The sequence below is a fragment of the Meriones unguiculatus genome, chromosome 16 (assembly GCF_030254825.1).
Source record: "Meriones unguiculatus strain TT.TT164.6M chromosome 16, Bangor_MerUng_6.1, whole genome shotgun sequence".
Classification (NCBI taxonomy): domain Eukaryota; kingdom Metazoa; phylum Chordata; class Mammalia; order Rodentia; family Muridae; genus Meriones; species Meriones unguiculatus.
The window spans coordinates 44,495,666-44,511,470 of record NC_083363.1 but is presented as its reverse complement, the minus strand read 5'-3'; the positions used below and the strand labels follow the sequence as shown (position 1 = coordinate 44,511,470).

At 41.1% G+C, this 15,805-nt stretch overlaps 1 protein-coding gene across 1 annotated transcript; it reads right to left on the bottom strand.

Annotated features, from left to right (window-relative positions):
* Positions 1–4,295: 4,295 nt before the first annotated feature.
* On the bottom strand, positions 4,296–6,623 carry Il17a (interleukin 17A). The gene is made up of 3 exons (XM_021636448.1): positions 6,597–6,623; positions 5,249–5,463; positions 4,296–4,533 (listed from the first exon to the last, which is right to left on the bottom strand). The coding sequence occupies exons 1-3, from the start codon at positions 6,621–6,623 to the stop codon at positions 4,296–4,298; spliced, it is 480 nt and encodes a 159-aa protein (XP_021492123.1).
* Positions 6,624–15,805: the final 9,182 nt, after the last annotated feature.

Genomic DNA, 15,805 nt, shown 5'->3' with positions numbered 1-15,805 from the left:
TATTGCTGGCACCAGTGTCAGGTCATTTTCCCCTCTGGCAGAGAGTGGAGTAGAAGACCATTCACTGTTCCAACACACTGATTTCATAACTGTCCAGTAAGCGTTAAGGCCTTACTTACCCAGAAGAACACTGAACATGGAAGCATGAGTGAACCACCTTTCCCAACTTTGCCTTTCCAGTAATAAACACTGGGCCAGTGACACATGTGTCTTTAATACATGCTCGCTTGTGAGTGCCTCTTCCTGGCCATCATCCCTATTGCTGGCAATTCATTCATGTTAGGCATATTGTATGGGCATGAGCAAGCCATAGTGCATCGCTCTTTCCAGGAACTTAAGGGAGGAACCTACCAGTTGTAATTCAGCATGAGTTATGTGAGGGATGAGTCCCCTTTGATCTGAGCTCTTTTAAGCCTCTTTGCTTTTAACCACAGACATGTCCACTTCCCCGACAGCACTAAGAATGAGATTTATGCTTTGAGAACCAGTCGTGTCACCTGTGCCCTAAATTATACATCTGTCAAGATGTGGGGCTGAGAGTGTGGGAGGTGTGGAATAAACAGCCACCCCTGGAGTCTCGAGATCTGTCTCTTGTCAGTGCCGAGCACTGCTAGCCCCACTTGCTCTTCTTGTGACAGGCTCTGTGCTTTTGAATCTGGTTTACTAAGATGGCCTTGCAGCTAAAAACAAAACGTGGTGGTGAGCTGCTGAGCACGAGTGTGGGAACTTATTTCAGATCTGTGAGAGCAACAAGTGCGCTTAGCCACAGAGCTATCTCTTCAGAATGTTTCCAATTCTTCCTTTACAGTTATTTTCGATCCCACTGACCCTTGTGCCCATAGAGTGAGGTTTCTTTGAAGATAGGCATAGCATCACGCATCTTTGAATTTCTCCATGTTTTTTTTAACTATTCATTTTTCTAAATGAATAGTTAATATCACTTAAAAAAAATAAAATGACTGGTCCCTGTATTACATTGGATCCATGTTCTGTGGACAAATGACGTCATAGCTGAGAAAGATGTGACCTGTATTTGGTCACTTGTGTTTTCCTCAGTGGAGAATAACTAGGTTACACAGCTGGTGAAGGAAACTCTTCAGTGTCTCTCGTTAAACTCTCCCCCATCATGGATTCTTTGAAGACCGAAAATATGAGCATCAGGATTTTAGTGATAAATTTTAAAGGAGGAAGGCAGCGCCTGTCAATGCTAGCTTTGTGTGTGTGTGTGTAGCTTATTACAGGGTGGATATGAACACTAAGCTTAGCAAGAGAAACTAGGGAAGTCATCTACTTGCTTTAGGATTAGAGTGAGGTAGAGGTGGTAGATCATAGACCTCTGGGTGGTGTTGGGCATGCAGGAGAGTAAAGAGTGAAGGTGAGATGGTTCACCAGGGAAAGGAACTGGCTTCCTCCTCCCAGATAGATAGATAGATAGATAGATAGATAGATAGATAGATAGATAGATAGATAAAAGCAGGGGTGCCGTGGGAATGGCTGCAGAACTTCCATATGGCTCCTTAAACTGGGCGGGGGATTGGCTATGATTCAAAGCTTGAAACCAACCTGTAGGCGAGGATGACTCAGTTTTTATTTTGCTTATTTTGAACATCTTATTCTTGAACCTGGCTCTACTCCACCCTTTCATTTCCGGGTGCTTGTGTGCATTGAATAAGAGACAGAGACCAGATCTGAGAACTGTATCTTTGAGAAAGAAATCTGTTCCTTCCTGATCTCAGGTGGGCCTTTGTCGTCAAAGCAAGGACTCCCATTCTGAAAACAGAATCTCCTCTTTTATGTCAAATATCAGGTTATATTTTGGGGAAAATTTTCCCCCTTTTGATCTTCAGTCATGATGTGCCACTTTCCCAGGGCCGACCATTATATAATTTTTCTTCTTAATTTATTGCAGAGTTCTTCAGTTCATACCATTGCCTAGTAATAGAAGAAAGAGCCTTGTACTTGTTGTTTTTAAAGGCTTGGGAAATTGAAAATATGGAGTTGGGTGGTTCAAGGGAGTTGTTGTTCTGAGGTACAGTCTTGTACATTTCCAAACAAAGGAGAGCTGAAGTTCCAAAGACCTTCAGTGTGTTTGGGGGATGGTTACTAGGACAGCCGCTTCCTCATATCAGAGTCTGCAGACGCTCATCTCCTTGCATAAAATAGTGGCATTTGCATGTAACCTGCCTTCATCCTTCCCTATGCTGAAATCATCTCTAATGGCTCACAATACCTCACACAATGTGAGCCCCATGTGGGTGTGTACGCTGCTGCATTGTTTAGGGAATAATGCCAAGAAAAAAGACTATGTATTCTGTACTGACACCTATCAGAGACCTAGCTACATTCTTCTTATTTATTTATTTTTACTTTTATTACTTTTTTTATTTTATGGATGAGGAGGCAAGAGGCTCAGAAATATTGCTCATCGATCACCAAGTAGGGAAAGCCAGGATTGAAATCCAAACTTGTTTGATCCCAGGTTTCTATTATTCATTTATAATTCCCACCAATTCATAATAGTGGAAAAACATATTATATTTTAAAATATGTTTTTGATACAAGTAGAGTTATATCACTGCCTACCTCCCTTTCTCTAGAGCCTCCCAGCTACCCTCCCTTGAACCCCTTCCACACACCCCCACTCTTAAAATGATGGTCTCTTTAGTATTGTTTTTCTTTAGTATTGTTTCATACACGTATATATGAATGTAAGTGCAATCTGCCAGGTCCATTTTGTTGTTGGTGTGTGTAAGGTTTCAGGGCTGACCACTCTTTATTACACAAACTATAAAGGGCTCTGGGAGAGGCTAATTCTCCTTCTCCCAGAAGTTAATAATTGCTTGTGGTCTTTGTCTAGGGGTGGAGCCCCATGAAATACCCCCTTCCAGGTTGACATGTCCAGCAAGATTGCCATTGTTCTGGTCTTGTTTATGCAGCCATTTCTAGGTGACTGTTTCACAGAAGACTTCCTGATATTCTCCCTGTTACAGTCCCACTCTGCCTCTTCCATAATGCTCCCTGGGCCATGGATGCAGGAGCTGTCCTGCAGATGTGTTCACTGGGGCCGGGCTTCCCATGATCCTTTGAGCTCTGTGTTGTTTCCAGATGTAGTTTTCTGTGACACTCTCCATTTGCAGCAAGGAGAGGCTTCCTTGATAAGGGGTGGTAGCTGCAATTATCCAGGAAGGATGCCTTGCGCGTCCTGCCTACATTCTTGATCGTTAGCTGATTAAAACCAAGGATGTGGAATCTACACACATTGATTATATTTTTTGCAGGAAGACTCTTTATTTATTTATTTTCTTATATGTGAGTAAGCGTGTGCTTGCGGACACCCAAGCCTGTGCATGCACACAGAGGACAGAAGAGGGTATCAGGTGTCCCGTCTATGACTCACTGTCTTGTTCGATAAGGGTGGGATGCCTCCCTGAGCCCATGTTTTCTCAGCTATGCCAAAGGCAGCAAGCTCCAGCCATCCCCAGTCTCAGTCTCTAGGAGCTAGGGTTACTGGTTTTTTACATGAGTCTTGGGACCTGAATTCATGTCCTCGTGATTACACAGAGAGTGCTTTTGGCCACTGATCCAACTCTCCCCCCCCTCCCCCCCACTTTTTAAGAATAAGGAAATAACTTTTTCTTCCAAAAATTTATTATTACAGTGATATTGTTACAAAGCTTTAACAGAATAGGGAGTGAAGTTTACCAGGTTTTTTTTTTTTTTTTTACAAGTTTCATAATTTAAAAAGTTAATAAAGACAGAACTAGGTTTGGTTTTTCACTCCATTCAGAAGAGGGAGTCTTAAACCCACAAATAGTAAAGCCAAAATTCAGTTAACATTTAATCCTATCTAGGACTTCCCTAGGCATATCTGATAATCACACTGTTTACCCTTTCTTTAAAGACTTAAGGAAAATAAATAGATAAATAACTCACATAAATATAGGTTTTTACCTTTTAAATAATACAGTTTCTCAAGCCTTGAATTTTTGTCTTCTTCAGAAAGAAACATAGTAAGGTAGATAAATTCATTAAAATAACTTATGCCCCAAAGTTATCTCAGGATATATTAAATACATAAATAATTTAAAGCAAAACAAACAAGAAGCAAATTGGCACTCCTTTCAACCTCCTCCTCAGGGAGGAAGTCAGACAATTTTGCCTCCACCTCTGGATCACTAATTGCTGAGAATCAATCTCATGAACGGTTTCAGAAATTCAAGTGGGGTTGCTGAGAAGCGGGGTTTCTTAGGGGTCGAGGCTTGTTCTAATTGCTCCCACCAGCCTCAGGCGTGTGCTTAGGACACACGGCGGACGATGGAGGAAACGCAGGTGCAGCCCACACCCACGAGCATCTTATCCAGCCGGAAGGAAAAGGGACACTTCTCAGGCTCCCTCCGCAGGACCAGGATCTCTTGCTGGATGAGAACAGAGTTCATGTGGTGGTCCAGTTTCCCCTCTGCATTGACACAGCGCTGGTGACGGCACTGTGCCTCCCAGATCACAGAGGGGTATCTATCGGGGTCCTCATTGCGGCTGCAGGGGAGACAGAAGCCAGGGGGAAGTGAATTCCTGGTTAACTGGAAGGAAAAGCAGGAACAGGGAGGAAGGGCATGTGATGACGAATACGAGCACTGCAAAAGTGCTGGAGACAGAGGATAAGTCTATCTAACTCACAGAGGGGAAGAAATAGCCAACAGGATGCTTCCTCTGCCAGCATTGTGGTGTTATTTTTCTATGTCTTCTTCAGTACAGGCACAAAAATACCTAGTTAATTGTTAATTATTTTCAGCAAGAAAACATACTGCTCTATGATAAATGTCCTGATTTCTAAAAAAGTCAACGATCTACTTGAGCTCTAAACTCTAGAATCACGGTTATTAATTTGAGGAGATAGAAAAAAACAAAACAAAACAAAACTCAGGCGTTGCTCTGTGATGAATGTTTGGATTTCCAAAAAAATCAGCAATCAACATGAGCTCTTGTAAATGCAAGAATCATGGTTAATTTTGGTTGATTTTTTGGCATTAACAACAACTATAACAGGTTAAGGTGAAGTGTCCCCTGCTCTATCTAAGAAGTTTGTAGAGGAAACTTCAAGAATCATTGCTTAGCATAATGGTCTTTCTAGGTTCCTGATGATTCTTACAGGAAAACTAGAAAACCATGTTTAGGCCTTGGGTGATATGTCACAGAGTGGAAAAAAACACATATTTTTTTGGGAGGGGTGGGGTCTAGAGTTCTTACGTACTGGAGAGTCCAGGGTGAGGTAGAACGGTTGAGGTAGTCCGAGGGCCTTCTGGAGCTCACTTTCGGGCTAAGGGAGTTAAGGACTTTCAGGTTGACCTTCACATTCTGGAGGAAGTTCGTGTCCTCGGTGTTTGGACATGCTGTACTTTGTGGGATGAGTATCCCCGCCTTCACTGCAGCCTCCAGGCTCAGGAACAACAGCAACAGCATCATAGCCTGGGAGGGAAATTAGAGTGATAGGCAAATTGGTTAGCATATGGGTTTTGCTGACAAATTCATTATGTTGAGTATATAGCTAACTATAAGAAATATACTATGTTCTGGAAAGATCTACATTACAATGTAAGACATTTTAAAGTTTTAAAACTTTTAAGATGGCAAAAATCATGCTGAAACTGTAGACTTTATGTATTTATTTATTTTTTTAACCAGTTTCTTACTTTGTTTGTTTTTTTTGAGACTGAGGACAGACGTGCGGTGTCTTAGACCGCACAGGTCTTAGTAAGGATTCGAGTCATGCCATCTCATCAGCCTCCTGGGACTGTCAACCAGACACTAAACAACCTTGATTTTCTAGGAGGAAATGTCATTCTCTACCATGTTCTTAGTCCCTCCATTCTGTAAACCCTGTGTACAGTCAAACATGTACCATGGAGAACAGGATTGTAAAAAACCTATGTGTTGTCAGCATTCACGTAGGAATTAGAAACAGTGTGTGTACACCAGCTATGCTCCAGATAAAAACTGGATCTCCCTATGTCTTCTTAGGGATATTTTCTGGTTGTTCTAAATTTAGCATGCATTGATCCTAAAGTGAAAATCAGAGTTCAGAGCATATTTTTTTAAATATTAAAAAAAATAAATCTTTATTCATAAGGAGAGTTATACATGTATCTGATTAGAATCAAATGGTTTGAATATACCAAGACTTTTGTATAAAACAGTGGAACAAAAGTTGCTTCCAAAGCTTTCAAATCTGCAAGAATAGGAGCCCACTTTATTCTGGATTAAAGAAAAATGGCATGAGAGAATTTTGTCAAATCCTTTGCACTCAGAAAAACAGACTTTAAATAGACATTCTTTCTCTTTGGACAGCATTATGTGACATGTCTTATGTGGGTTAGCTCCATCATAGCTATCTCTCTGTTAACCTCATCTTTCTGACTGATGCATATCAGTTCTTGTAAATGCTGTACAATGATTAAGGCATCTACCAAAGGTTTCATTTCCAGGTTCTACATATACAGATTCATGGACCTCCACACTTGGAGCCCAGCATTTCACACAATATACAGCAACGTGACCTGGTCTCAATCAGCAAGAGTCTTGTACATTAGTGCGGGACTCACCACAGATGAAGCTCTCCTGGGACTCATGGTTGCTTGTCCTTTTCAGCTGGCACTGGATGAGCTTGTGCCTGATGTGAGGTGGATGAAGTATAGCGCTCCTTTCTTTCTTTTTATAGGGTTTTGCTCCTTCTGTGGTCACTTACGTTACGAGTGGGTTGGGGGTGACACCATTTGAGTAAAGGTTCCATCCTCAAATGAGGTCAGGACAGACCCACCCCTTTATGACGGGTAACATCTGTCTCTGAGGTAGATGGGAAGGGCAGAAGGTCACCATGCAAAGAAGCCTGACCTGTTGGGAGCTAAGCACAGATGCTTTGCTGTGGCTCAGTATCATGCATGTATGGACATATGTGAAGCTGATGTGCTTTCTTGATGGTTGACAATCTCCTGGTGTCACATGCTTTGAGTTTTGATTTGATCTTTCTTCCTTTCCTACCAGATTCCCTAGCCAGAGAACATCCTAAAGAAAGACTCAAGGTCTTGCCATATAAACAAACAAAATAAGTAACACTTATGGAATACATTTTACTTAACTGAGTGTAGCATCTGCTTTTCTTGGATGTGTACTCTGTGCAAGGAACAATCACAAAGTCTGATTAGTTATTAGAGAGTAGCTAGATACATGAGATTTACTGGTGAGTCATGGCTGCTGCATGGTATCAAACTTTTTCATATTTGCTGTTTGGAAGTTCAGTCTCATGTCTTTTGTTTTTTAAGGATGAGGGGAACAAGTGAAAGAATAAGGGGAATGAATATTAGAAAGGGGAATAAGTGAAAAAAATAACTTAAAAGTGAAGAAGGAGCTCAGAGATGGACACTGAAGAACGATGATGTAGAAAATGAGGCTCTATGGAATAGAGACTAATAACAAGAAGAGGAGGGATGAGGAGGAAAGAAGGTAACAGCTCTCTCATGTTCTCTCCTCTCAGTGCAATGACCTTTGCCTTCAAATCCTTGAGAAGAGTTTCTCTCTAGGAATAGAGGACGAGGACAAGATGGTGAATGTGGCGGTCATTAGATATAGATGTCATCTACATGCCAATTTTTTTTTGCCTCTGTCTCTAATGAGGAGAACCATGTCTCTGAGCTTCTCAGCTCTTCAGCACCTGTCTCACATTCAGCCTAGAAGCATGAAGTGACAGCAGCTCCTCTTCAGTAGACAGTGTCTAGTAGGATTGCTGGATTCTGTCTGCAATCATGTTCTCACACTCTTTCTAGACCTGCTGCTGGTTTTTACTTTCACCTATTTTTGGTATCTTGACACTTTTAATGCCCCTGAAACCTGTCTCAAGCACACCTCTGTGTTTTCTTTTCTCATTCTCCAACCTCCTGAATGAGAAGTGTGAACTCCTCAGTGCTTGAATTAGTATTGCAGTTTGAATGAACTTCCCTTCTAGCCTCACTCTTACCTTGCTTGATGTTAGGGTTCGGTGGGTCCTGGTTTTCTACCTGTCCTCTTTCTACAACTTACCATTAGTTAAAGTACAGCCTTGGCAAAGTCCTTTTCCACCCCATTTATCAGTATGTTGCTTGTCTTGTTGGATCCTATTTACATAGTTCTGGCTGGGAATTCCATCCCTGGAATGAACATCCCACCCCATTGACTTCACCACCTTTGGTTTCATTTTCTACTACACTGAATTAACCTTTGCAAGTATGTCTGACATATGCACTTTTGGCTTTGGATTGTACTGTGATACTTCAAGGCTACTACTGTGTTATTCATTTCTATAAGTTCCATTGTATACAATAATCTTTTATGTAACAGGTCTTCATGGATTACTTTGGTGGCACTTGTCTCTTATGTGTTTTTCTTGAACTGTATGTTGTTTGCTTACTTGTTTGCTTACTAGCTTCCTTGCTAGATTGTGCGCTACTTGAACACTGGTAGCTATTTTGTTAATCTTTGCACCATTTTGCATAGGGTTTAGTAAATAGCAAATAAATAGTAAAAAGCAAATGAGATTTTTATTGTTAGATGATATAAAACATTATGTCAGAAATTTATGACCTTGTTTCTTTTTAGAACTCAGCTACATTCTAAGACACCACTGGGTTGTCTCATCCCTTGGCTCCAAATCCTGATCCATTTGAAAATAATGTGACAATGTTGTAGCCTATGCTGGATTCCATAGAGTAGACATTCCTTCTTCTTCCTATCTGGCAAGGATGAGCTGGCCTGGGAAGGGGTGGGTTGGGAGATGTCCTTGCTGCCAATTCCAGTGAATGATGGTGAAGGAATACCTTGAACAGCCCTCCCAGTCCTGCAGTAGTGAAACTCAGCCTACATACTAGCCTTTGAGATGAATATCTTTTGTCTCAGTATGGTGAAAAATCATGACATAAAGTCAAGACTAAAAATTCAAAACCAACTTTTGGCTTTTGCTCAGATGGCATGGGTACCACTGAGAAACTTTTGTCCACTAACATGTGTTCTATAGCCCTTTTCAGGAAAAACAACAATGGTCTGTATAAAGGAGGGATTTCACAGCTTTAAGTGGTTGACTTACATCCTATTGTAACGAGACAATGGCTGTTTGAACAGTTGGGTGTCATTTGGTTTAATCGTGTGCATAGCATGGCACAAGGCTCCTTCTCCATTGGTTTTGTGAAACTGAGAGAGAACAGTCCTGGAGAGAATGTTCTTGTTCCTCAGTGCAGGGGATGCTGCTATGAAAGTGCCCCACCTGGACCAGGAATAATCCCAAACAGACACTTAAAGGAAAGACCTGATGTTAAGAGAGGATTCTATTTGCAGTAATGACCACACGGATGTCCTTATGGAATTGGTAAAGTCCAGGATTTTATCCAGATCTACGTTTTGACTCAGTTTTAACTATAGTTGTGCTTCTGAAGACCACTCTGAAAAACACTGGGACAGAAATCCCCAGGAACAGTGCCCAATTTTTTTTGAATCCCTGGTGGCTGAAAGTACCTTCCTAATGACACACAGTGGATTGGGTGTGATTGGTAAAGTGACCACTTTAACTGAGTAGGCTGGTGCATAGATGTGTGTTTGAATGTTAGCATGTCGACGTGTGAGCAGCACGTGTGTGGTGTGTGCATGTGTTTCTGTGTCTGTGTGTGTAGGCTGCACTTGTGTGTTGAGAGTCTTTCTAGATTTCTCCTCACTATGATGCCTACAGATTGGCTAGATTAGTTGGCCAGGGAGCTCCAGGGAACCCTCTGCCTCCTGCCTTTGTCTCCCTATTTTTTCTAGCTAGGGTTGTAAAGACTCAGTTTTATACAGATGCCAGAGCCCCAAACTCAGGTACTCATACTCATACTCAGGCAATAAGGCAGGTACTTATTGCCCAAGTCATCTCTTCAACCCCTAGATCCTTTTCTAATATTCAGATTATGTTTTATTTCCACCATTTGTCGTTCTTCACTCTGGATAGCTCTTCTTCCCTCTGAGAGGTGCTGTGCATTCTTAACTTTCCTTTCTCTCCTTACTGTTCTCTGACAGCTGCCTTACTGAATTTTGACCTGGCAATTTTCAGTTTGATAGAACCAGATCATATATGACTGGACAGCTCTAAAAATCAACCCTAACCTAGGTGGCTAAAAATCAATAAGCATCCATTACTTTAGGCATTGTAAGACCAGTACCCTTGACAAGCTCAAAACTGTACAGGATGACTCTTAATCACTTTGGCGATGATGGCTTCTCGAGGCATACCCTCTTTGCCAGCCCGGAGAATAATGCCTGGAAGCTGAGTAAGAGAAGGAAGACGTGTTGTGTGACGTCATCCCCAAATGACCACAGTCTGTCAGTGTTTTCCCCAGTCTCTACCTGAAAATCAAATCAAGCAGATCCTCTCAGCCTGTCAGTTTCTCCTCTGAGTAATGAGTACGAACCTCATGGAAACGAAAGCTCCTCTTTAGGAGAGTTTCTCACTGGCCTTTTACTGAAACACTGATTTAAAGTGGGTCAGAAAACTTTCCATTTTTTTTTCCAACCAAGTACCCCTAGAATTAGATACCTGTGTGTTGTGTGTTAGCCAGTGCATGCAAATTGTTTGACTGACAGCCCCCACTTTGGTAATGCTGACTTCACTTGATACCCTAAGAATCAAGGTCAGCAACTGACTAGGTTTCAAGTCTGAACGGATGTCACTGAAAAGTATAGCCTAAAATTAAATAAGCAAACCAAACCACAGAGTGTGGTTGGGATATCTATTTTCTTTTCATCAAAATTGCAGTTAACAGGGCCTAGACGACCACAGATTGCATTTGAAAAAAAGAAAGATAAAGCACATGAAGTTGGAAAATGTTGCTAATTAGTATCATGCTCCTTAAATGATATCAAGGATGCTGTGGTGAGGGAGCAGGGCTGAGAACTGAAAATGTGATAAATTCAAGACCTTATGATTTTATATTTCTGTGTTTCCAAATCTTTTGGAAGATTTAAAATTACACATTGCAAAAAAAAAAAAATTCAAGTAATAAAATTGTTGAATATAGAAACAGCATCAGGAGTCTGAATCTGGGAAGAGAAACCCAAGGCACAGTCCACAGGGGCTCCACATCCATATGTCTTTGAACTTCCTGGAATGCAAAGAGAAGAGAAATGTACTCGGATACAGTAAGGAATATATTAACGAAAGCCTTAAAAACGGTGGATATTTTCCCTAGCGACGGTTTTGGAATTAAAAAAAAAAAATGGCACTTATAAAAGATCCTGGATATTGTGCTGGTTAAGGACACATTTTTGGCTTCAGAAGTTTCTAAGATTGGGTCGCAGTCCTAACTTAGCCGCTGTGAGCTGCTGAGGACATCAGCTCACTTGCAGGCTGTTTTCCCTACCTCTCAATTGAACCTGACAGTAGAATTTGCATGATGGATAGGTACATAGTTGCAAGAAATAAGCTCATCTCTGAGTTCTGACATGGATTCAGTGCTCAATGGGTGTGGATAAGTTATTAATGTTACAGATACATCAGGTATAAAAACCTGTCGAATGCCTGCCTTTGGGATCCCTTCCTCCTACTGAGCTACCTTGTCTAGGGTTTCAATAGGAGAAGATGCACCAAGTCTTATTGCACCTTGATATGCCAAGGCTGGTTGATATCCATGGGAGGCCCCTCCCCATTTTCTGAAGAGAAAGGGAGGAGGAGTGGATAGGAGTTGGGGGTTGGGGGGAGGACTAGGAGGAGAGGGGGGAAGGGGAAACTAGAGTCGAGATGTAAAGTAAATTAATTAATTTAAAAAAAGTGAAAAAAAAATCCAGCCAGGACTTAACTTCTATGTAAAAATAAGAACTACATCCATCTCATTAGTATGACATTTTGTTTCTGTTTTTAACAAATCATAAGCTTATATATATATGTATATAAAACAAAGAATTGTTTTAAAATACATTTTTTGCGTTATTCACTTTCAAAAAAATAAAAGAAAGAAAATCTGTCAAAAGACACTTTGAGGAAAGATGCTCCTCAGGTCTGAAAAGTACAAGGTGTCTGTTAATGTAAATAGTGCTCCCCAGAGAATCTTAAAGCTTTAGGCTTCCACATGGCCCAGATGAACCAGACTTTCATTGACCAAATTGTTTTTTTGAGAGGCTATCACAGGTGGAGCACGTTGCTGTGTTCTGGGACACAGCCGACAAGCCTAAGGCCGGCTTTGGTAGAGTAGATATTCAGGGTAATGTAGGCCCCTGATTCTGTTCTGTGATTGCTATACTGTGCGGTGATCGATTAATGAAAGAGACGTTTTGGGTAGATGACCTGGAAAACGAGGCCCAGGAATGCAGACATAAGCATTTCTAGTGACGGAAAGGGACAGTCCCTGTCACAGATGATGTAGTTGTTCTTATGGTTTGCATATTGTTGCGCTGACAACAGAGTCCACAGTTTACTTGGGTTTAATTTAATCCAGAGCTTTATTCTGACTGAACCTATATTTTCTCTATCTTCTATCTGTTTATCTATATATCTATCTATGAATCTATGTATCTATATATCTATTTATCTAATCTATCATTTACCTACATGTCTACCTACTTAGGTGTATACATGTCTGTCTATCTATTGAGAAGATAGACATATTCAGGGTGGTTTGACTATACTGTCTGCCTATCTGTGCCCCACTTGTAAACCAACTCACACATATACACTCATATTGTTAGAGTTTGCATATGAAATGTTCCTCGCAAGCTCATGTCTTGGTCCCCAGCTGGTGCTGCTAGTTTGGGAAATACTAGAAATTTTAGTAGATAGGTTATTGAAGGGTGGGTTTGGGGTGTCTATCTTGTCTCACTCTGCTCCCTGTTCATCATGCAGTGAGGCAGTAATCTGCCACATTCTTCCACTGCCATGATGTCCTTCTTACATCCATGGGTCCAGGAATCATTATTGAAACCCTGTTTCAATAATGTGTGTGTGTGTGTGTGTGTGTGTGTATGTGTGTGTTTGAGAGAGAGAGAGAGAGAGAGAGATTACTCACCATAATTTCAATTATTAGAAAAAATATTTTGGAGTGTACCTCTTGTTGGAATCATTTTAAGTGTTGAGAAACAGTATTAATGCTGCTTTGTAAGCATTTTTCCCTCCTTAACAGTGTATCCTAACATTTCTACTTAACATAGAATCTCTCTTTCTTTCTCTCTCCCTGTCCTCCCCCAATCTCTCTTTCTCTCTCTGTGTGTGTATGTCTGTCTATTTGTCTGCTTCCCTACTTAACATCTTGGGGAGTGGATGGACAGTAGACCTGATAACCAGTTACTTAGTGTTAAATACTTTTACCCTATGTCATCATTCCACAGAAAAAACAATATTAACATCAGGGTATAAACTAGACTTATTAGCAGCTCTGTATTTTTGCATAGTGACTCAATTTGTTTGTGTAGCACTGTTGTGAAGACTGTAATGCAACACGGAAAGATAAAGAACATCATTGGTTGCAAAAATAGAGCAGAATTTGTGAATTTTTAACCCCGGAAAATTGTGACTAATTTAGGCCTAGGGAGATGGCTCAGTAAGTAATGTGTTTGCTGCTGTAGTGTGTGGACACTTGCTTGGACACCCAGCACCCACGTGGAACTTGGGTGTGGCCGTTCATATTTGTAACTCCGGCACAGATGGGAAGGGTAGAGAAAGAAAGATCTGAGAGCTTGCTGGCCAGCCATTCTAGCCAAAAGGCCAACCTCAGGTTTAGTGAGGGACTGGTCTGAAAAAATAAGGAGGGCATCAATTAAGGAATATACCAGAACTCAATCTCTGATCTTCCTAAGTGCTTTCATTGACAAGTTCACACAGACACAGACACACACACATCGTACCCAGGCAGCAAGAAAATTTATGACTAATTTAAATGATGTTTGATCTCATAAGTGTTGAATTCAAACTCAAATTAAAAAAATAAAATAACTCAGTGGCGAGGCCCAACAAAGAGGTTAGGAGAACATTTGCAGTTAAAGTAACATGAAATGATTAATTATGTGTTCAGTATTTTAGTATGTCTAGCCGATGTTATGAATGAAAGATTTCTTTGAGCTCTTTAAGATACTGCTATCTGATTTAGACTTTCCCATAGTCGCTCACTTTGACCAGCACTTGCCTTGCAAGCATGAAGACCTGAGTTTGATTCCCAGTTTCTACCTCTGACCCTGGGTGTGATGGCACGTGTGTGTAATCCCGTGCTGAAGACATGAGACAAGAGAATGCATGGGGTTTTCTGTCTGGCCAGACAAGACTAATTAGCAAGTGACCCCACCTCCAAAAACAAAGTCAACAGCTCTCCAGAACAACACCAAAGTTGACCTCTGACCTCTACAGACACATGTACACATGCACTCACAAACGCACACACACCAGAGGATACATTTCTACTAGTTTTCATGGTGAGAATAAAGATTGTACTAATAATGTCAATACTTTTCTCTGAAACTGCCTTCTTTCCTCTTATTATTTGTAAGATAAAGTTGAATGGAATCATAATCTCAAAAAACAAAGAGTTATTTAGAATTTTTTTTTTTTTTGCTAGATGTTAATTGCCTGTAAATAGTGTTAGCAAACCACTGTCTATCCTAATCTGCCTGGTTATTTAGTAAAACAGGATGTATATGTTTTGCATTGAGGCAGAAGCACCCTGTGCATGATGCAAAAGTGATGCTTACTACTTTGGCTCAAAGCATCTAAAAAAGAGTAACTAACTGGGGCTGGGAATAGACTCAGTTGTGAAGAGCACTGGCTGCTCTTTCAGAAGGCTGAGTCTATTCCTGGTGCCCACGTGGTGGCTCACAGCCATCTCTAAGGCCTGTTCCAGAGGCTGCAATGCTCTCTTCCGGCTGCCGAGGGCACCAGGCATGCACGGGCATACACGCAGCAAAACATTCATACCTTTAAAATAAACGAGAACCATTGCCTCTCTAGTTTTCATTTAACTGGAGAGAGTGTTTGAGTGTTTGCTCTTTGTGTACTATTCCACGAGGGTTTGGTAAATGCCTGTAATTATAGCAACATAAGATTTTCCAAACAAAAGGGAAACGTGAGCATCCCGGCCACTCTGAGTAGTGTTCTATGCCCGGCAGTGTTGACTTTATGAAATCTCTGCCTTAGCAAGACCGGTAGACCGGTAGTTGGTTTTGAAGCTCTTGCTGAATTGTTGTTGAATTTTGAAGCTTTTGAAGAATTTGCTGGTATATTTTTGGTGGACACTTTTGCTTCCTCTCCCTGCATAGGGAGCCTCGGGCTGAACCTGTATCCAGCTTGCTTTCCTTTTCAAGGCTTCCTCCTCCAGTTTCTCTGCATCTTCCCACGGTGCCTTTGTCAACTTCTGAAGCTCTTCCTCCTTTTTTCTGACATGTAGTCTGTTTTTTATTTTTTTATTGTCCCTCCACTTCTCCAGGGTCACAGAATCAGCTTCCAGTTGTCCACCTTACTAAGTAGCCTTTGAAAACTTTGTTTTGCAGCTGAGTTTCTGCGTCTCTGGTGGCCTTTTCAGAGTAGCAAGTTTAAAACGTTATCTTGGTTCATTTCATCTTTCTGGTGGCATTGCCTTTTGTTTTTCTTATTGTCTTTGTCTCTCTTTTGCCTTCTAACCTGTCCCAGGGCTTAATGTCCTGTCCTGACTTGCAGGTTTTTTGTTTTTTTTTTTTGTCTAAGAAAAAGAGCTGGACAAAACTGAATTTAAGAATGTTTTTGGATAATACTCTATGCTGGCTGAGACTTAGATTGGTTTGCATCTTTTCCTGAGGAAAGAGACCA